This window comes from Schistocerca piceifrons, chromosome 1, assembly GCF_021461385.2.
Source record: "Schistocerca piceifrons isolate TAMUIC-IGC-003096 chromosome 1, iqSchPice1.1, whole genome shotgun sequence".
In the NCBI taxonomy this organism is placed as follows: Eukaryota; Metazoa; Arthropoda; class Insecta; order Orthoptera; family Acrididae; genus Schistocerca; species Schistocerca piceifrons.
In genome coordinates this window covers 475,911,901-475,934,363 of record NC_060138.1, presented here as the reverse complement: position 1 = coordinate 475,934,363, position 22,463 = coordinate 475,911,901, and the positions used below count along the sequence as shown (strand labels likewise).

General features: G+C 42.2%; 1 protein-coding gene across 4 annotated transcripts in view; it reads right to left on the bottom strand.

Annotated features, from left to right (window-relative positions):
• The window catches only part of LOC124794879 (polypyrimidine tract-binding protein 1), a 264,872-nt gene that overhangs the window by 7,987 nt on the left and 234,422 nt on the right, over positions 1-22,463 (bottom strand). For all 4 annotated transcript variants that reach the window (XM_047258570.1, XM_047258579.1, XM_047258586.1 and 1 more), the window contains 2 exons: positions 18,360-18,437; positions 10,329-10,392 (listed from right to left, as the gene is read on the bottom strand). In XM_047258570.1, the coding sequence (XP_047114526.1) occupies positions 10,329-10,392; positions 18,360-18,437 (142 nt within the window). The remainder of the gene's footprint in view (positions 1-10,328; positions 10,393-18,359; positions 18,438-22,463) is intronic.

Here is a 22,463-nt window from a genome sequence, read left to right as displayed (position 1 = left end):
CATTCCCACATAGAATACATCACAGTGTAGGCAGGTCAGTTCGTAAATCACGTGGGTGCTTTCACACGTGGCTCTGCCTTTGATCGTGTACGCCTTCCGGGTTACAGGACTGGAGTAGGTGGTGGTGGGAGGGTGCATGGGACAGGTTTTACACCGGGGGCGGTTACAAGGATAGGAGCCAGAGGGTAGGGAAGGTGGTTTGGGGATTTCATAGGGATGAACTAACAGGTTACGAAGGTTAGGTGGACGGCGGAAAGACACTCTTGGTGGAGTTGGGAGGATTTCATGAAGGATGGATCTCATTTCAGGGCAGGATTTGAGGAAGTCGTATCCCTGCTGGAGAGCCACATTCAGAGTCTGATCCAGTCCCGGAAAGTATCCTGTCACAAGTGGGGCACTTTTGTGGTTCTTTTGTGGGAGGTTCCGGGTTTGAGGGGATGAGGAAGTGACTCTCGTTATTTGCTTCTGTACCAGGTCAGGAGGGTAGTTACGGGATGCATGCCCTACCTTCTACCTTCTTCCTAAAATTCACAAACCCAATCATCCCGGCCGCCCCATTGTAGCTGGTTACCAAGCCCCCACAGAACGTATCTCCGCCTACGTAGATCAACACCTTCAACCCATTACATGCAGTCTCCCATCCGTCATCAAAGACACCAACCACTTTCTCGAACACCTGGAATCCTTACCCAATCTGTTACCCCCGGAAACCATCCTTGTAACCATTGATGCCACTTCCTTATACACAAATATTCCGCACGTCCAGTGCCTCGCTGCGATGGAGCATTTCCTTTCACGCCGATCACCTGCCACCCTACCTAAAACCACTTTCCTCATTACCTTAGCCAGCTTCATCCTGACACACAACTTCTTCACTTTTGAAGGCCAGACATACCAACAATTAAAGGGAACAGCCATGGGTACCAGGATGGCCCCCTCGTATGCCAACCTATTCATGGGTCACTTAGAGGAAGCCTCCTTGGTTACCCAGGTCTGCCAACCCAAAGTTTGGTACAGATTTATTGATGACATCTTCATGATCTGGACTCTCAGTGAAGAAGAACTCCAGAATTTCCTCTCCAACCTCAACTCCTTTGGTTCCATCAGATTCACCTGGTCCTACTCCAAATCCCATGCCACTTTCCTTGACGTTGACCTCCACCTGTCCAATGGCCAGCTTCACACGTCCGTCCACATCAAACCCACCAACAAGCAACAGTACCTCCATTATGACAGCTGCCACCCGTTCCACATCAAACGGTCCCTTCCCTACAGCCTAGGTCTTCGTGGCAAACTAATCTGCTCCATTCCGGAATCCCTGAACCATTACACCAACAACCTGACAACAGCTTTTGCATCCCGCAACTACCCTCCCGACCTGGTACAGAAGCAAATAACCAGAGCCACTTCCTCATCCTCTCAAACCCAGAAACTCCCACAGAAGAACCACAAAAGTGCCCCACTTGTGACAGGATACTTTCCGGGACTGGATCAGACTCTGAATGTGGCTCTCCAGCAGAGATACGACTTCCTCAAATCCTGCCCCGAAATGAGATCCATCCTTCATGAAATCCTCCTCACTCCACCAGTGTCTTTCCGCCGTCCACCTAACCTTCGTAACCTGTTAGTTCATCCCTATGAAATCCCCAAACCACCTTCCCTACCCTCTGGCTCCTATCCTCGTAACCGCCCCTGGTGTAAAACCTGTCCCATGCACCCTCCCACCACCACCTACTCCAGTCCTGTAACCCGGAAGGTGTACACGATCAAAGGCAGAGCCACGTGTGAAAGCACCCAAGTGATTTACCAACTGACCTGCCTACACTGTGATGCATTCTATGTGGGAATGACCAGCAACAAACTGTCCATTCGCATGAATGGACACAGGCAGACAGTGTTTGTTGGTAATGAGGATCACCCTGTGGCTAAACATGCCTTGGTGCATGGCCAGCACATCTTGGCACAGTGTTCCACCGCCCGGGTTATCTGGATACTTCCCACCAACACCAACCTATCCGAACTCCGGAGATGGGAACTTGCTCTTCAATATATCCTCTCTTCCCGTTACCCACCAGGCCTCAATCTCCACTAATTTCAAGTTGCCGCCACTCATACCTCACCTGTCATTCAACAACATCTTTGCCTCTGCACTTCCTCCTTCACTGACATCTCTGCCCAAACTCTTTGCCTTTTAATATGTCTGCTTGTGTGTGTGTGTGTGTGTGTGTGTGTGTGTGTGTGTGTGTGTGTGTGTGTGCCCATCCTTTTTTTTCCCCCCTAAGGTAAGTCTTTCCGCTCCCGGGATTGGAATGACTCCTTACCCTCTCCCTTAAAACCCACATCCTTTCGTCTTTCCCTCTCCTTCCCTCTTTCCTGATGAGGCAACAGTTTGTTGCGAAAGCTTGAATTTTGTGTGTATGTTTGTGTTTGTTCGTGTGTCTATCGACCTGCCAGCGCTTTCGTTTGGTAAGTCACATAATCTTTGTTTTTAGATATAGTATATATTCCGATTGATTCGAAACCTGCGAGTGTGACTAAATCAACAGGCTGACCTGCCACAAAATTTGAAACATTATCTGATAGGTCTAAAAGAAGGAGAACTGAGGAGATTCGTACAAAGTTCAGTCCTGTCGAATTATCGTTCGCCGCGCAAATGAGTCTTCGATCTCCGGGGCACCCAGATGCTGCGAAGATTGTGAATGACATCACACTCTCAAGTCCATCCAAGGTGAAAAAATACACGGCAGGCTTGCGATTTTCATCATCATCGCCATCCTCATATGATGCAAATGAAGGTCTAGCACTCCTTTTCGACTTGAAATTGTCAAATGAATCTTACGAGCATTTGCGAAATGGGGCTAAAGGAAAAGACTTAAACTCACTATATCCACCGTATTCAGCTGTTTTGGTAGCAAAAATAAGCTTGCTGCCCTCCAGACGTAACCCTTACTTTTACCGAATCAAAAGCTGAGGTACGGTTGCAAGCTTTGTTAGACCACACTTTTCAATGTGTTCTACTGCTGAAACGAGACGATATTTTACATATGAGTGATTCGGAAATGTCTAATATGGCTCTTATTTGTAAGTGGGGCTTTGACGGAACCTCTGGGCAAAGCATGTATAAAATGAAGTTTTCAGATTCGAGTATTTCAGATGCAACTTTATTTTTCACTTCGCTTGTTCCACTGAAACTTGCTGGTGTAAATGAAGAAACTAAAGAAGAAAAGATCTTATGGATTAATCCGAAGCCGTCTTCAACCCTCTTTTGCAGACCACTGAAGTTAGAATTTACAAAGGAAACAGAGCAAACGTCTTTAAATGAAAAAGCGTATTACGACAAACATATCTAACAACTCCAGTCATTTGAAACAGTTATTCATGGGAAAGACATTTCCATTAAATACAATTTAAGCGTGACCATGGTAGATGGTAAAGTGTGCAATGCTATCATCAACACGAAATCTGCGCAACGGTGCTATCTCTGCAAGGCTACGTCTGCCCAATTTAATAACATTGACAATTTTTTGAAAAAAAAAAAAAAAAAAAAAAAAAAACAAGTTACTGCCGATTATCTGCAGTACGGACTATCAACTCTTCACGCCTGGATTCGATGTTTTGAATGTTGTATTCATTTGGCATACCAAATGAAAACAAAAAAGTGGCAGGCATGTAAAGCAGAAGATAAAGAGGAAAAAGCAATACTGAAAGCTAACATTCAAAAAGCTTTCAAAGAGCAGCTTGGAATTGTAATTGACATGCCGAAACAAGGGTTTGGCAGTACGAATGACGGAAACACCGCTCGACATTTTTTTGAAAACACTCCAACATCAGCACTGATAACTGGAGTTTCCGAAGAACTAATCCACCGTTTCCATATAATTTTGCAGACGATTTCGAGCGGATGTCAGATCGACGTTGAAAAATTTCGAGCATACGCCTTAGCAACTGCCAGGCACTACGTGAAAGAATACCCCTGGTACAACAAGCCAGCAGCAGTCCATAGATTGTTGGTTCACGGTCCAGACATTATTTCTTCGGCCATTTTACCCATCGGTCAACTATCGGAGGATGCTCAGGAATCAACCAATAAGTTGATAAAGCAATATCGCCTGAGTTTTTCTCGAAAGTTTTCGAGAGTTAAGACTATGGAAGACGTGTTCAGGAGATTGTTGGCAACAACAGACCCCTACGTTTCTTCCTTACGCAAATCGTCGCCGAAAAAACTGAAAAGTTTGTTGCCAGAAGCTGTTGCCCTCTTAGTTCCTGTGGCGGAAGACTATGAAGATTCAGATGCAGATGCAGATAATGAGGAAACAGTGTTTGAGGGTGATGACGATTCAGTTGAAGCAGAAGATGAATAAGAATAAGAAAATGAAAACTTGTAAATTAAGTTATAAAAAATTTACAAAATAAATAATTGTAATTAAAATGAAATAATTTTTTTGTAATATTTTTCACCATCTTGTAACCTATATTTGATCCTCTCTTCGAGTTTTCCATTTTTTTTGTTTTATTTTTTAAGCATCTACAATAACCCCTAAAATACTGACTTTTATATGAATAAAAATATATAAATATAAATAAATAAAAGGACATCGATTTTGACCACCATCTTGGATCCTCCATTTTTAAATTTTTTGAACTCTGTCATCATCAGTAACCTCGATAAATCCCTAAAAATTATTTTTATACGTAAAAAATGATGATAGTGTACATAGAGCCTGCCTGCCATCGTGGGTCCGCAATTTTTTTTTTTTTTCCACTTTTTGATATCATAGTCTTAATCAGAAACTCCGTAAACCCTTACATACTAAGTTTGGTACAAATTGAACAACTACTTATATTTTGACCAGCTTTTTGGGATTCTGACCCACTGTGCGCTGGGAGAGAACTAATAATCCAGAGCTTATTCCCTTGAAAGGATGACCAATGGGGATGCCAAAGGGACACCGCCTCCTGACAGACGGCAACACAGGCATCACTGGAGAGAAAATATAGGAGCTAGTGGGCTGAGGTGTAAGGACTGTAGCCTTGGTAGCAGCTTCAGCAAACTCGTTTCCTGACATCACCATGACCAGGAACCTATATAAACTGCACAGTGGCTCCACCAGACTTAGCAAGTGACAGTTTTCCTGGATCCTGGTTAAGTGGGGTACAGCGCGTATAGGCTTTGAAGGGGCGCTGAGAGTGTCTGAGCAAAGGACAACTGAAAAGTCTGTGTAGGCGGATGTATTCCGTGGCCCAATACAGGGTGAAGAGCTTGGCTGTATATACTGAGCAGTGCGCCTGAAGCCCATATCGAAAGACATGGGTGCCAATGATGAAGGCACACCCGACACCATGGTTAGTCCAAAAGCTATCAGTGTACACAAAGGCACTATCGCAAAGTTCCATGGAAAGGTCGTGAAACTGAAGGCGATAGAGCGAGGCTGGAGTAGTGTCATTAAGAACTGAATGAAGACCAAGGTTAACACGGGTCCTTCAGGAAGCCAAGTGCCGAAAGCGGACTCCAGGAGGTAACAAGAAGAGGGACGTGCCCCATACTGGTGATCAAGGAAATCATCAAAGGGGGCGGCATATGACAGGTGGCCATGAATGGAAAACAAACGGTATGCATACCTGCTGAGGAGAAAGTCACAGCAGTAGGACAGTGCTAGTTCAGCAGCTTCAGCATACAGACTCAACCGGACTAGTGTAAAAGGCAACAGTGGCCAAACGGATGCCAGATGGTGGATATTGTTGAGACGACGCAAGTGGGATAGACGCGCAGATGCATAAACAAAGCACTCATAGCCGAGTTTCAAAAGGACAAGGTACCGGTACAAACTGAGAAGGCTGGTTCAATCGGTACTCCAAGAAGTGCCATTGAGGACATGTAGGACATTGAGAAACCGCATACAGCGGGCTGGCAGGTAAGACACATCTGAAGACCAAGAGTGTTTCCTATCGAGCATTAGCGCCAGGAATGGCAACAGGCCCAACATGTGATGATGGTGGGAGAAACCATTTGCGTCGCCAGAAATTCATAAAGATGGTTTTGTCAGTGGAAAAACAAAAGCCACTATCGATGCTCCAGGAGTAAAGACGATCAAGACATTGTTGAAGGCACCGCTTTGTGACACAGCTCGGTGGAGAACTGCAATAGATTGAACCATAAGGCACACTGTTTACCTGGATAAAGGTGTCCGACAGGGCAGAATACACATGCAACTTGAAAGATCAGTGGTTTTAAAAATTCCTTAAGGAAACAGGACAGGCAGCCTCAGTAAGCCCCACATGTAAAGAGTACGGAGGATACCAGTTCTCCAGCAGGTGTCTTAGGCATTCTCCAAATCAAAGAACACAGCTACAGTCTGGGATTTCCACAGAAAACCATTCACGACATGGGTGGACAAGTAACGGGATTGTCAGCTACAGAATGCCGGACTTTAAGTCCACACTGTGCATTCGTTAGTAAATTGCGCGGCTCTAACAACCAAACCAACCAGGCATGAATCATATATCGATCACATTGCAAATGCAGCTGGTAACAGATGGGGCAGTAGCTAGAAGGTAGGATTGTGTCCTTACCGGGCTTAGGTATGGGTATGGCGGTGGCTTCATGCCGAAGTCCGGGAAATGTGCCCTCTGCCCAGATGTGGTTGTATGTGTTCAGCAGAAAGAGCTCGACAGTAAGAGAAAGGTGCTGCAACGTCAGAATGAGGACAGCGTCTGGTCCTGGGGCAGAGGATTGGGATGAACTGAGAGAAATGCTCTAGCTCCCTCGTAGTAAAGGTGGCATTGTAGCACTCACAATTCTGAGAAAAGAACAGTAACACCCAAGCCGCCTCCACTCATTTCCAATGGAGGAAGGAGGGGTGGTATTGGGAAGAGCTCGGAACTTCTGCAAAATGGTGGCTCAAGGTGTTAGAGATAACAATAGGGTCCACGATAACATTATCTCCTACTGTCAGGCCGGAAATTGGTGAATGTATCTTGGTCCCAGAGAGCCATCAGACGTTGGCCCACAAGATAGAGGAAGAGATGGAATTGTTAAACGAACTGGTGAATGAAATAAGATAGCTGTTTTCTATCCCAAAGACGGTTGACAACACTTAGCACGCATCTGTTTATAATGAATGCAGTTTGCCAGGTGTTCAGGGAGTCAGAAAGGAATGTGATTGCTCCAGTGTTAAGGAGAAGAGATTGAGTTAAGATCAGCCAAGACGGCACCTCTCTGATAGGTTCTGGGAGAGCCCCAAATGGGATGGCGCACATTAAAGTCACAGAGTAGCAGAAATGGGGGAGGTAGCTGCCCCATAAGCTGAAGGAAGTCTGCCCTGGTGACATCAAATGACGGAGGGACATAAATGATACAGAGGGAAAGAGTCGGGTGGGGAAGGAAAAGGCGAACCACAACAGCTTGAAGATGGGTAGTCAGGGAGATGGGTTGACGATGAATGTCATCCTGTATGAGCAGCATGACGACCCCATGAGATGGATGCCGACCTCAGGGGGAAGGACAAAACGAACCGGTAAGAAATGTGAAAGCTCAATGCGGTCTTGAGGGTGCAATTTTGTTTCCTGAAGGCATAGTACACGGTGATACTGCGATGCTAATCGCAACTGTAAATCCTCTTTGTGGTACCTAAGGCCACAAACGTTCCATTGGAGGAGAGTCATGATGAGGAAAAAATGAAGAGGTGCCACTTCGGTGGCTGCAGAGTGACAGCCTGTGAAGAGTTTATAGCACAGGGCACAGAAGCAGGAGGATCCTGCTCCATGGAAGTCCACAGAAGCATCGCCTTGCTTGTGCGGATCGTCCGTGGAGTCCAACGCTGAAAAATGGTTGGTGGTACGCACCAATGACATGGAGGCCGGCCACACTACAGTATCAGGTAGGGAACCATCTAAGAGGATCTCCGAGTCCACGAAGGAGGAGAATATTTGCCTCATTTGCCTTTGGTGGACTCCTTAGAGCCTTTCTGGTTAGGGGAAGACTCGAGTGATGGTTGGCTGGAGAGACATCGAAAGTCTTCATGGGAGTACTCCTCCCGTGCTTCCGGCCTACCGGTTGCGTAGCTGGTGACTTCGTCTCTTGAGGCGAGAGTTTGATAGCTTGTTGCACAGCTGGATGGAGTTTGATGGCTTGTTGCACAGCTGGATGGAGTTTGATGGCTTGTTGCACAGCTGGATGGAGTTTGATGGCTTGTTGCACAGCTGGATGGGGGGATTGCGATGCTACCTTGACAATGGGTGATTTTACAGCCTCAGAGCTGAACTGGAGGTCACTTGTCTGCGTGGCCGTGTCCTTCATGGAGCGAGGGGGGAGAATGCAGAGTTTGCAAGTAACCAGTCACTTGCGATCGACTGGGCAAGGCACTTTTTCCTTTACCTGGATCTCTTGGATAGCCCACTCATCAAGATACACAGGACAATCCCAAGACGTGGCAGCATGGCCGCCATTGCAGCTGACACAGCTGGAAGGCGGCGAACAATCGCCCTCGTGCGCATCCCTAATACAGGTTACACATTTGCTGGGTGTCGACAAGACATTCTAGTGTGGTTGAAACAATGACACCGGTAGCAGCGCAACGAGTTTGAAACATACACACTGTGATAATTTCTTAGCCTGCTTTTATCTCGGATGGAAGCACCACTCTGTCAAAGGTGAGAAAAAGAGTACGGGTGGGCACCAAGGTGGAATCTACCTTCCTCATTACCCGGTGGACGGCAATGACATCCTGATCAGAGAGTTAAGACTGGATTTTGGCCTTCTTTGGACTGTCGAGCAGCCTAGTGTAAACAACACCACAGGAAAAATTCAAATTTCTATGGGGCTCGAAACGCACACGATAGCCGTGGAGAAGCAAGGCGGCGAGCAGTAGTTGTGTTTGAGAATCAGTAGTAGTTTCCAAAAGCAAAGTGCCATTCTGGTAAATAAGAGCAGGATTTCACAGGGCCAGCAATTGCAAGAACACCTTTCTGAATAACAAATGGATTTACCGTGGCGAAGGACTGTATCTTCAGACCACAAGGAACAGTGGTGCAGTGGGAAGGGTCTTTGAATCATTATGTTTCGTAGACGTTGATTGTGAAGAATACTGACTCATTGCAAGAAAATTCTCCACGATTCCCAGCGTCTCTGATGGCGTGCTCCTTCCAACTGGAGGTCATCTTCACAAGGAGCCCCACCCTTCTTAGGCGATTGTTCACACCTCTCGAACATCGGACAGAGGGACCAATCGGCAATTTGGGAAAATTGTAACTCAGGCAATCACCCGTTCCTGTGCCTGGCCTGCACCAGGGAGTACGTGCAAACCCTACCTGTCGACCCGGGGCTGGGAATTCACCCAGTCACCTTTACATGTCAGATGTGTGGGCCAGCCATCGGTAATGGACATGGAGAAGAAGATGAACCTCAAATTCTGAAATAGAGGAACAAGAGAAGGGAAACAAAGAAGGAAAAGGGAGTGAACAACAATGGTGAGACTGTTCTTATGTCATCGACAGACAATGCAGAACATTCCAAGTAGCATCCCAGACATGCCACCCAATGGAAGGGGGTGGGGGGAATATGAAAAGAATACACATTCAGCATGGAAGGGGAAGGGGCAAAGTGCTGCAAAGGCTGTGGCCCCACGGTAGCCAAGCACGAACCCACCAAGGAGTGGCGAGCCTTCTGAGAGGGTCATGCACACACAACTGTCAATCTTGGCAGCTTAATGTAGAGAAACCAATTCTAACTTAAATCAACCAGATGGAGTGACAACTTCTTTCCTTATAATATGCTGGAAGGACAAAATAAACTAGTAAACGTCATTTTTAAAACAAGCACAAGTTCTAAGGACAGTGTAATAATTCCAGATTTGCTGCACTTAAATTTGTAGCACAGGATATTGATATTGGTAACTTTGTAATTAAACACCATTTACATAGCCAAAACTTATTTCAACTTTGATTCTAGATCACTCTCTCCATGTATTCCGACAAAACCTCCGTTTAAGGAAAATCCCTTCTTAAGGAAAAAATGTGTCCCCAAAGATGCATCAAAAAGGATTTTTCTGTAACTGCTAATATATGCAACCAAGGTCATAATTTTAAGACTGTAATGGTGTTGAAAGCATACATTTGAAGTATGTGAACAAATTAATGAACAACAACTACAACAGTATCGGGAAATATGTAAACATAATAGGAGTGAATACCTATAAGGAAAACTGAGAAAGTACATCAATAAACTGCACGATTCATTTGAGGGCTAAGTAGAGAAATGAGATATTAATCTAGTGTTCTTATGCAATCAATTAACTTAATACAAGGGATTATGAGCTACTTCAGTGACTTACAATGAGAGCTGCAACAGCATCATCAGCTGAAGGAAGCTGTATAAGTGCCATCTTACGATCCTTTCTGTAACACAAAAATAAATACTTTATCTCACCTACATGTATCTGATATCACATTTATTTCTAAGTTTTCAATGTATGATTAGCTCATATGCAAAATATTGTCAGAATGTGATCTGCAGACTTGAAAAGAAAAATAGGAGTTAAGAAAATACGAAACATTCTGCCATACTACCAGGTACTCCGATCTGTATAGTTGCTCATGTAAGTTTGCTGATCAAAGCTTAAAATCTGTTTAGAGTACACACTTATTACATGTAACTGACTACTAAAATTTAACAACACAAAAGCAGTCTTGAAATTGTCAAATCACACATTAGATGTTAGAAGCAGGAATTTTACTGCCTCGCTAAGAAATCATCTTATTTACAAATATTCCACAGCAGACAAATTACATGTCTGGAAGTAATTTAACTCATTTGAAGACTGTAAGCAAAGGATAGGAAATACTAGCTACAGTTCCACACATTGTAATTCAAAAAAAAAAAGCCAATGAATACTTGAGAACTGTACTTAGTAAGGTGCCACACTGAAGATAACATTTGCAGATCTATTCAAGATAAGCTGGATGTTGCTATCACATTATGTAGACAATCTGCATGTTATGTAAAGGATTGCAAGGAATGGTAAAGAATACCATTTTTCGTAAGATGATTATTTTGTAGGGACGACATTAAATAGTTTGTCCATTCCAACGAAACAAGGAATGTGTTAAATTAACGAGCACTCAAACTTTACAGCAGTTGTATTTTTAGCACCCCTGTACCATATATGGGAACGAAAGTGGCTAATACCACAAAACACAGTAATTGGAAATTTTTCTCCCTCTCCAACAAACTTTTTTTCATCCCTGAAGAAGAAGAACTGTTTCAGCAGTAGAGAGTACTGTACCAAAGACAGTACTGGTAGGTGCACCTTGTGAAGTCATTTGTCAGAGAGTGTCCCTGCCTACTTTAACCTGTTTCATGCAAGGTGCCTTCGAAAGAACACTGACGGCGGCGGTGCACAAATGCTGCGCAGCTAGCGCCATTCGACGGCCAACACCGCGGTTCCTGGTGTGTCCGCTGTGCCGTGCGTGTGACCATTGCTTGTACAGCCCTCTCGCAGTGTCCGGAGCAAGTGTGGTGGGTCTGACACACCGGTGTCAATGTGTTCTTTTTTCCATTTCCGGGAGTGTATTTACAAATATGGTATAGGAAGAAAATTTTCGAAACAACCTAGCATTTTCTGAGGAATTAACATTCCACGTGTGTGGCAGGATAAACAAACAATGTCTATATCTGCCCCCCCCCCCAATAATAATAATAATAATAATAATCTAATGGAAGAGTTATATGACTCCCCGAAAGTTAATGTGTGGTGGTGTTTGATGGTTCATCAAATTGTGGGACCATTTCCCCCCCCCCCTCCCCCCCAGGAAAAGAAAGGTTAGCTAGCAATCACCTTGATACACTTGGGGCTGTTTATGTTACTGCAATTGGCTGACTGACAAGACAGTTCTTTTCCAACAACATGGTGCACAATCACAATGGGTTCAGATTGTGGGATGTTCTATACCAGGTTTTTCCGTATCATTGGGTTGGCAGGTGCTGTCCAATTCCCTGGCCTCTTAGATCAACTGACATTACACTGAAGGACCTCTTTCACTGGAGGTGTGTCAAAGACAGAGTCTATGAAATTCCTATCAACCATACCAGTGATGCAAAAAACCGAATCATTCCTGTCACTGTCACAATTTATGCTTGAATACAGACGGTGTTGTGAGAGTGCCACAAAAAGTCCACATGTTAAAATCAATTGAATGGCATAATGAGCCAAACATGGTGGGATTATCTTAATTAGTTTGGATGCTTTATCACATTGACATTATATCATACCTTATGAGACATCCTGTAAGATTAGATTACATTTACTTTCGTTCCAATTCATCCATAGTGAGGTGGTCCTCCAAGATGTAGAACGTGTCAGAAAAACAATAATACATGACAAATATTTACAACTAAAAAAAATAAGTTACTGTACCTTCCACAGGTCCCAAATGGCATGATCGTCATTTTTTTTATTAACACTATATGAAAAGTTCATTTTACAACACTCATTTACTAAAATCGCATTAATGCACTGAATTTAAAATTAATTTTTTTATTTATAAGGTAATAAACATATAACTGAACTACTACAACACTTATTTACAATGAACACATTACTGCACTGATATGGTGCAGACGTAAGATTGTACTTTACAAACACACACACACATACACACACACACACACACACACACACACACACACACACACACACACACACACACACACAAATCAGTTGTGTTCTACTGAGAAATTCATCAATGGAGTACAAGGAGTTGGTCACCAATAAGTCCTTTAGGCTTCTCTTTAACTGAATTTCATTCGTTGTTAAGCTTTTCATGGTTGCTGTCAAGTCATTGAAAAAGTGTGTTCCTAAATAAAGAACACCTTTTTGTACAAGAGTAAGTAACTTTCAATTCTCGTGAAGATTATTCTTATTTCTAGTACTGATTCCAGGAACTGAGCTGTTGGTTTGAAAAAGTGATATATTTCTAATGACAAATTTCATTAAGGAATAAATTTATTGGAAGCAGTAGTTACTGTCCCTAGTTCCCTAAACAGGCCTCTGCAGGATGTTCGTGAGTTCACACCAGATCTCTTTTATTGCATGTTTTTGTGCCCGGAAAACCTTTGCTTGGCTTGATGAATTAACCCCCCCCCCCCCAAATTATACACACACACACACACACACACACACACACACACACACACACACACACACACAAAGATGAGGTGACTTACCGAACGAAAGCGCTGGCAGGTCGATACACACACAAACAAACACAAACATACACACAAAATTCAAGCTTTCGCAACAAACTGTTGCCTCATCAGGAAAGAGGGAAGGATAGGCAAAGACGAAAGGAAAGTGGGTTTTAAGGGAGAGGGTAAGAAGTCATTCCAATCCCGGGAGCGGAAAGACTTACCTTAGGGGGAAAAAAGGACGGGTATACACTCGCACACACACACATATCCATCCACACATATACATATGAGCCAGCTTCATCCTGACCCACAACTTCTTCACTTTTGAAGGCCAGACATACCAACAATTAAAGGGAACAGCCATGGGTACCAGGATGGCCCCCTCGTACGCCAACCTATTCATGGGTCGCCTAGAGGAAGCCTTCTTGGTTACCCAGGCCTGCCAACCCAAAGTTTTGTACAGATTTATTGATGACATCTTCATGATCTGGACTCTCAGTGAAGAAGAACTCCAGAATTTCCTCTCCAACCTCAACTCCTTTGGTTCCATCAGATTCACCTGGTCCTACTCCAAATCCCATGCCACTTTCCTTGACGTTGACCTCCACCTGTCCAATGGCCAGCTTCACACGTCCGTCCACATCAAACCCACCAACAAGCAACAGTACCTCCATTATGACAGCTGCCACCCATTCCACATCAAACGGTCCCTTCCCTACAGCCTAGGTCTTCGTGGCAAACTAATCTGCTCCAGTCCGGAATCCCTGAACCATTACACCAACAACCTGACAACAGCTTTCGCATCCCACAACTACCCTCCCGACCTGGTACAGAAGCAAATAACCAAAGCCACTTCCTCATCCTCTCAAACCCAGAAACTCCCACAGAAGAACCACAAAAGTGCCCCACTTGTGACAGGATACTTTCCGGGACTGGATCAGACTGAATGTGGCTCTCCAGCAGGGATACAACTTCCTCAAATCCTGCCCTGAAATGAGATCCATCCTTCATGAAATCCTCCCCACTCCACCAAGAGTGTCTTTCCGCCGTCCACCTAACCTTTGTAACCTCTTAGTTCATCCCTATGAAATCCCCAAACCTTCTTCCCTACCCTCTGGCTGCTACCCTTGTAACCGCCCCCGGTGCAAAACCTGTCCCATGCACCCTCCCACCACCACCTACTCCAGTCCTGTAACCCGGAAGGTGTACACGATCAAAGGCAGAGCCACGTGTGAAAGCACCCATGTGATTTACCAACTGACCTGCCTACACTGTGACGCATTCTATGTGGGAATGACCAGCAACAAACTGTCCATTCGCATGAACAGACACAGGCAGACAGTGTTTGTTGGTAATGAGGATCACCCTGTGGCTAAACATGCCTTGGTGTGTGTGTGCGCGCGCGCGCGCGAGCGAGCGTATACCCGTCCTTTTTTTCCCCCTAAGGTAAGTCTTTCCGCTCCCGGGATTGGAATGACTCCTTACCCTCTCCTTTAAAACCCACATCCTTTCGTCTTTCCCTCTCCTTCCCTCTTTCCTGACGAAGCAACCGTTGGTTGCGAAAGCTAGAATTTTTTGTGTATGTATGTGTCTGTGATTCTATCGACCTGCCAGTTTTATATCCCCTATATCTGACAAAACTCACATTGCAAATGGAGATTTGTTTGGACGCTTCAGCAGTTCTGTGGTGTGCTCCTCCCAGTTGACCTTATTATCAATCTGTAATCCCAAGAATTTAACACTATCCACTTCTATCTGCTTATCATATGCAAGACATATACTTGTGGGACACCCCTTACAAGTTCTGAACTGCATGTAGTGCGTGATTTATGTCCATAAATATTTCATTAGCCGATCTTTCTAAGACTACACTTGATTTGCTATTTATTGCTATGTTTGTATCATCGGCAAACAAAACAAACTTGGCATATGGTAACGTTACTGATGAAAGGTCATTGATTTACAAAAGAAAACTTAAGGGGCCCTAAGATGGAACCTTGTAGGACACCACATGTAATTAGTTCCCAGTTGAATGATGCCTGATAGCATAATACATGTCTCATTCCTAATAACACCATTTGTTTTCTGCTACCAGAGATATAAGATTTGAACCATTCTGCAACGCTTCCTACTCTACTTTACTTCCTACTCTAATTTACTTAAGAGGATATTGTGATTTACACAGTCAAATGCCTTTCATAGATCACAAAGTATACCAGCTGCCTGCAGTTTTTCGTCTAATGAATTCAGTATATTTTACCTTTAAGTGTAGACAGTCTTCTGAATATCAGAACCCTTTAGAAATCTGAACTGTCGCCGACAGTATGCTAGCACCCTAAGGCAAAATTTCAGCTTTCAGAATTTACTGCTCATCACACAATTTTAGAAGACAAGGATTTTCAGTTAAGTGAATTAAGTAAGTTGTTTTAGCCCACTTAACTGAAGTTAAGGATTACTTTCTCAAGTACTTTCCAGAAGAAGTTGATTGAAACAATTGGATCACAGATTCTTTTCACTACAAAATTTTTATTAACATGTACTACCTAAGAACAAGAGCAATTTATTGACATCATAGTTCTTCAGGCTTTGGAAAGAAACTGCAGTTCATTTCCTCAGCACTGCTTGTGTTTTGGAACTTGGTGAAGGAAGAGTATCCAGAAGTAGGTAATAAGGCTCTACAACTTCTGATACATTTTGCAATATACTATTTATTTGCAGTATGTTTGTCAGCAACACAAAATACAGATTGTGAATGAATGTGGAGGAAGAGATGCGAGTTGATGAACTTAGCTCATCCTTCTCACTGATATACTTAATAAAAATTGATCGAAGTGTGTTATGTCAACTGTTAATAAAGTAAAGAAATAAATTTTGCTTCTTTTTAAAACTTAAGTTTCTTTACTTCACACTTAAAACGAGTCTCTCGTCATGTGTGAAAGGAGGCAATTGTGTTCAGGTCAAGTAAAGTATGGACCTAAAAAGTTTAAAAACCACTATCCTACAAATTGGTGGTTATTTGACACAAGTAGCTTTCTTTGGCACTTCACGCGAATAGCAGTGATTATCGATATCAATTAAGTGATGCTATCTGCCATGTGATGACAAAAATTCAAATCACTTGAAAAACCTAAATAGTATCACTGGAAAATAAAATTGTGAGATTTAGTGAGTACTGATAGAACACGAAAAATTAAAATTCGTGTCTAAGTTTTAGCGTAAATAGAAATTTGTACAAAGAGAAATATTAAGCTGCTTAATTTTATTACACTTCATTGAAACAAGTGTGGTGGTGGTGGTAAAGTAATTCACTCAATTTTGTCTTTCTTCTGAAGCAGACTATCATCTCTCTATTTCCACACTTCTAAAAATTTCTAAAAAGAACATCAAACATTGTAAGATTCCCATAATTCAAAAAATTTTTTTGATGTGGGTCCTATTGCAACAAAACAACATTTGTTACAAACGTCTTTAAATACAAATTAAAAACAATCTGTTAGAAAATTATCTGACATTTTTTCTTTGCAAACAGCTGATGGATTTGAGTCTAGTGCACTTGCATGAGCCAACCTTGAATCTTTGTGTATTTCCCCACTTGTCGAAAGCGTAAGTTGCTGGCAAGCAGCAGATGAGTGAGTTAGTGTGGGTGTTTGCGTAGGTTTTTCATTGCAAGGGAAACGGCAGAACTGGAGCAGTGCTACTGCAACAAATTCTGCTAGTAACTGAGTGACAGCCAGGTGGAAACCATTCGGAAGATTCCGACAGCTTTTTGTGACAATGCTACGGACATCACACTGATTAATGGGTGATACAATTAGTTTAAAGACAACTGCACATCGGTGGAGAGCGAGCCATACACTGGTCGGTCATCAACATGCTGAATTGATCAGGTCACTGCCAAAGTGAATCCCGCGGTGATGCGAGACCATTGTGTGACTATCAGAGAAATTGCAGAAGTGGGCATCAACGCTTTCTTGAACACATTCCATTGTGATCGAAGATTTGGCCCTGGAGAGACTGTAAGCAAAATTCGTGACTAATCTGCTGATGGCAGAGCAAAAGCAACTTCGTGTTGAAGTCTCACAGGACAAACTGGACTTCACAAACTGTGGCCCCGACTCTGAACACCATACTCTCTGATGATGAGTCCTGGGTGTACGGTACGCCCCGAAACCAAATCCCAGTCATCACAGCGGAAGCATTCCTCGTCACCGAAGGCGAAAGAAGGCCCGCCACATGCACAGCAACTTAAGAGCAATGTTGACTGCTTTTTCCGACTCCCGCTATGTGATAGCTCCCAGTACACACATTAATCGATCACCAAAGACTACTACAGGACTGCCCTTGGTTGCCTATTTAATGCTGTGTGGCACAGGAGACCTGACTTGCGGTTTAACAAGAACCTGGAGCCACCACAACAATGTGCTAGCACATTCCTCACTCTTGATTCAAACTTATTTGACGAAGGACCAGATTCCTGTGCTTCAACAGGCTCCTTACTCTCCTGATATGGCCCCATGCAACTTTTGGCTATCAATAAAACTCCAGACGCCACTGGAAGGAATGCGATTTCACACAACATAGGACATTAGGGCAGCCGGCCTAAACTCCTTTCCGAGAGAGGCTTTTTAGACGTGCTTCCAATAGTGGAGGCACCGCTGGGAGAAGACGTGGAGTCGCAAGGAATTACTTTGAAGGTGATTAGGTGTACAACACTCCAGGTACGTCAGTTATTTTTCCCAGTCAAAGGTTGGATACTTTTCTAACAGACCTTATACAACAAATACCCATATCTCAATATGATATACAAATCATATCATATTTTATATTCATCATGAATAAATTGACCAAACTATGTCAAGTGAAAGTGAAAGGCTCATTCCAAGTTAAATTAAATTCCGTCCCAAACGATAAGAAAATGGCATGAAGAAAAAGAACAAGAATCTGAATTATTTCAAGCTAAAAACATAATTATCACTTCTTAAATTCTCCACAATAGAAAAACTCATTACTTAAACTGCCCCTGGGGAAGCACATTTGACTTTTTTCCTCTCTTCTTTTTTCAAATTTAATCTCTCGTGGGGAAAAAAAAGGTGTTAATAAACTGGAAAGTATCAGATTCCTACATAATGTACATGAAAAAACAATAACAAATATCTAATAAATGGATGTTACTTACGGGAAAAATTTAAATGCTTTCACAGTGAAGCCATTCTTTGTAAAAGCTTCTTTAATTTCTTCTTCAGAAACTGTTGGGCTGTAAAAATTTAAGATGTTTTGTTAGTATTTCTGCTAAAAAAATTTAAGCAGGAAAAGGGCAGGTGAGTTGGGGGGAGGGGAGGAAAGGGGAGGGAGGAAGGGGGTTGTAGGAGCTCCACTGGAAATTTAAGTAAATACATGATGAAATCAAAGTTTATAATAGATATCTATATAAGTGACTACATAAGTAATGCAATAATGTTTACGAGTCTGCAGTCCCAATAATTTCCCCTCCACCTCCACCTCCACCTCCATCCAATGGAACTGGAAATGCTGTGTGGCTAGGGCATCCCATCGAGTGGACTGATCAGAGAAAATTGGACTGATCGAAGAAAATCTCCGACCCAGACGGGAATCAATCCCGGGCCATGACGAATGGCGTTCCGTCGCACTGATCACTCAGCTACCAGGGGCGGACCCCATCTAATGTTATTCTACATGCTATTTGTGAATTTCCCACACCCCACCCTCCACACACTACCAGAGTGACAAATACCAATACTGTCCCATTGGTTTTTAAAGATGTTCCATTTATTCCTCAGATATTTATCTGAGGGCCAACAGCCTTGCCGCAGTGGTAACACCGGTTACCATCAGATCACCGGAGTTAAGCATTATTCGGCAGGGCTAGCACTTGGATGGGTGACCATCCATTCTGCCGAGGGCTGTTGGCACGCGGGGTGCACTCAGCCCTTGTGAGGCAGAGGTAAACTGAGGAGCTACTTGACTGAGAAGTAGCGGCTCCGGTCTCTGTAACTGACAAGCCCCTCCATATCTGCATCCAGTGATGCCTATGGTCCAAGGATGACACAGCGGCCAGTCGGTAACTTTAGGCCTTCATTGCCTGTTCGGAAGGAGTTTATTATTATTATTATTATTATTATTATTATTATTATTTCTCTCCCCTCTCAGACGCCACGCCTGGTCAAAGATGGAAAGTGACGCGGTCCTTGATCAAACGTGACTTCCTTTTAACTGTACGGTGTAAGTTACATTGCATTTAGGAACTTTCGGGTAATTGAACATGTATCAATAATTACAGATTTCTGTAGTTGTATATATACGTTTGGATGTAGCTGTATTGCGTTGATGTACTGGTGGATATTGTGTGGTATGACTCCTGTCATTGATAGTATAATTGGTATAATGTCAACTTTATCCTGATGTCACATGTCCTTGACTTCCTCAGCCAGTTGGATGTATTTTTCACTTTTTTCTCCTGTTTTCTTCTGTATATTCTTTGTATTGGGTATGGATATTTCGATTAGTTGTGTTAATTTCTTCTTTTTATTGGTGAGTATGATGTCAAGTTTGTTATGTGTTTTATCTGTTATAATGGTTCTGTTCCAGTATAATTTGTATTCATCATTCTCCAGTACATTTTGTGGTGCATACTTGTATGTGGGAACATGTTTTATTAGTTTATGTTGCATGGCAAGTTGTTGATGTATTATTTTTGCTACATTGTCATGTCTTCTGGGGTATTCTGTATTTGCTAGTATTGCACATCCGCTTGTGATGTGATCTACTGTTTCTATTTGTTGCTTGCATAGTCTGCATTTATCTGTTGTGGTATTGGTATCTTTAATAATATGCTTCCTGTAATATCTGGTGTTTATTGTTTGATCTTGTATTGCAATCGTGAATCCTTCCGTCTCACTGTATATATTGCCTTTTCTTAGCCATGTGTTGGATGCGTCTTGATCGATGTGTGGCTATGTTAGATGATACGGGTGCTTGCCATGTAGTGTTTTCTTTTTCCAATTTACTTTCTTCGTACCTGTTGACGTTATGTGATCTAAAGGGTTGTAGAAGTGCTTATGAAATTGCAATGGTGTAGCCGATGTATTTATATGAGTGATTGCTTTGTGTATTTTGCTAGTTTCTGCTCATTCTATAAAGAATTTTCTTAAATTGTCTACCTGTCCATAAGGTAGGTTTTTTATGTCGATAAATCCCCTTCCTCCTTCCTTTCTGCTTAATGTGAATCTTTCTGTTGCTGAATGTATGTGATGTATTCTATGTTTGCGGCATCCTGATCGTGTAAGCATATTGAGTGCTTCTAGGTCTGTGTTACTCCATTTCACTACTCCAAATGAGTAGGTCAATATTGGTATAGCAAAAGTATTTGTAGCTTTTGTCTTGTTTCTTGCTGTCAATTCTGTTTTCAGTATTTTTGTTAGTCTTTGTCCATATTTTTCTTTTAGTTCTTCTTTAATATTTGTATTATCTATTCCTATTTTTTGTCTGTATCCTAGATATTTATAGGCATCTGTTTTTCCCAACACTTCTATGCAGACACCGTGGTTATCCAATATGTAATCTTCTTGTTTAGTGTGTTTTCCCTTGATTATGCTATTTTTCTTACATTTGTCTGTTCCAAAAGCCATATTTATATCATTGCTGAATACTTCTGTTATCTTTAGTAATTGGTTGAGTTGTTGATTTGTTGCTGCCAGTAGTTTTAGATCATCCATGTATAGCAAATGTGTGATTTTGTGTTGGTATGTTCCTGTAATATTATATCCATAATTTGTATTATTTAGCATGTTGGATAGTGGGTTCAGAGCAAGGCAGAACCAGAAAGGACTTAACGAGTCTCCTTGGTATATTCCACGCGTAATCTGTATTGGCTGTGATGTGATATTTGAATTTGTTTGGATATTAAGTGTAGTTTTCCAATTTTTCATTACTATGTTTAGGAACTGTATCAATTTAGGATCTACTTTGTATATTTCCAATATTTGTAGTAACCATGAGTGGGGTACACTATCAAAATCTTTTTGGTAAGCAATGTATGTGTAGTGTAGCGACCTTTGTTTAGTTTTAGCTTGATATGTCACCTCTGCATCTATTATCAGTTGCTCTTTACATCCTCATGCTCCTTTGCAGCACCCTTTTGTTGCTCTTTTATAATTTTGTTCTGTTTTGTATGTGTCATTAATTTCTGTATAATGACTGAAGTTAATATTTTGTATATTGTTGGTAGGCATGTTATGGGGCGATATTTTGCTGGGTTTTCTGTGTCTGCTTGATCTTTAGGTTTCAGATAAGTTATTCCTTGTGTAAGTGTATCAGGGACTGTATACGGGTCTGCAATGTAACTTTTAAATAATTTAGTTAGATGTGAATGTGTTGAGGTGAACTTCTTTAGCTAGAAATTTGCTATTTTATTTTTTCCAAGGTCTTTCCAATTGTGTGTAGAATTAATTGCTCGGGTGATTTCATGTTGCAAAATTATCACTTCAAGCATTTGCGGTATCATCTTGTGTGTGCGTGTTTCTGCTTGTATCCACTGTGCATGTCTGTTATGTTTGGTGGATTGTCTATTTTAATGTGTGTGTTATCTATTGTCTGGTAAAATTTCTTTTGGTTTGTGTTGAATGTTTGGTTTTGTTTCCATCTATTTTCACTTTTTTGTATCTTCTAAGTCATTTGGCCAATGCTTGTAATTTCTGCTTCTTTTCATCTAATTGCTCTATTGCTTCTTGTTGTGATATTTTACCTAACCTTTTTCGTTTTTTGTCTGATATTTCATTTCTTATAAATTGTGTTAGCTGTCCGATGTCTTTTCTCAGTTTTTCTATTCTGATCTGTAGCCTGTGTTGCCATGCTGGTTTTGTGGGTTTCTTCTGTGTGTTGGTTGCCTGCCTACTGTGTATATTTAGTGTAGTGAGTGCTCCTATATAAACCAGTAGTTGTAACTCTTCCATAGTTGTATTTTCATTTATTTTGTTGTGTATGATTGTGTTGATAGTTTTTATTGTTGTTTCGTCTTGTGGGTTATTTGGCGGTCTATGCAAGAATGGTCTAATGTCTGTATTTGTGTCTTTGTATTCTATATATGTCAGCTGAAATTTTTCTTCTATATCTAACATGTGTGTCACTTCGTGTTCTATTTGTGCTTGTTCTGGTGGCTGTCTTAATATTTCGTTTTCCTCTGATTGTTTAAATGATGCGTGGTGTTCTTTGTTTGTTTGCTCTGGGATGTTTGAGTCCATTACTGTATTTTCTTCTTCTTCTT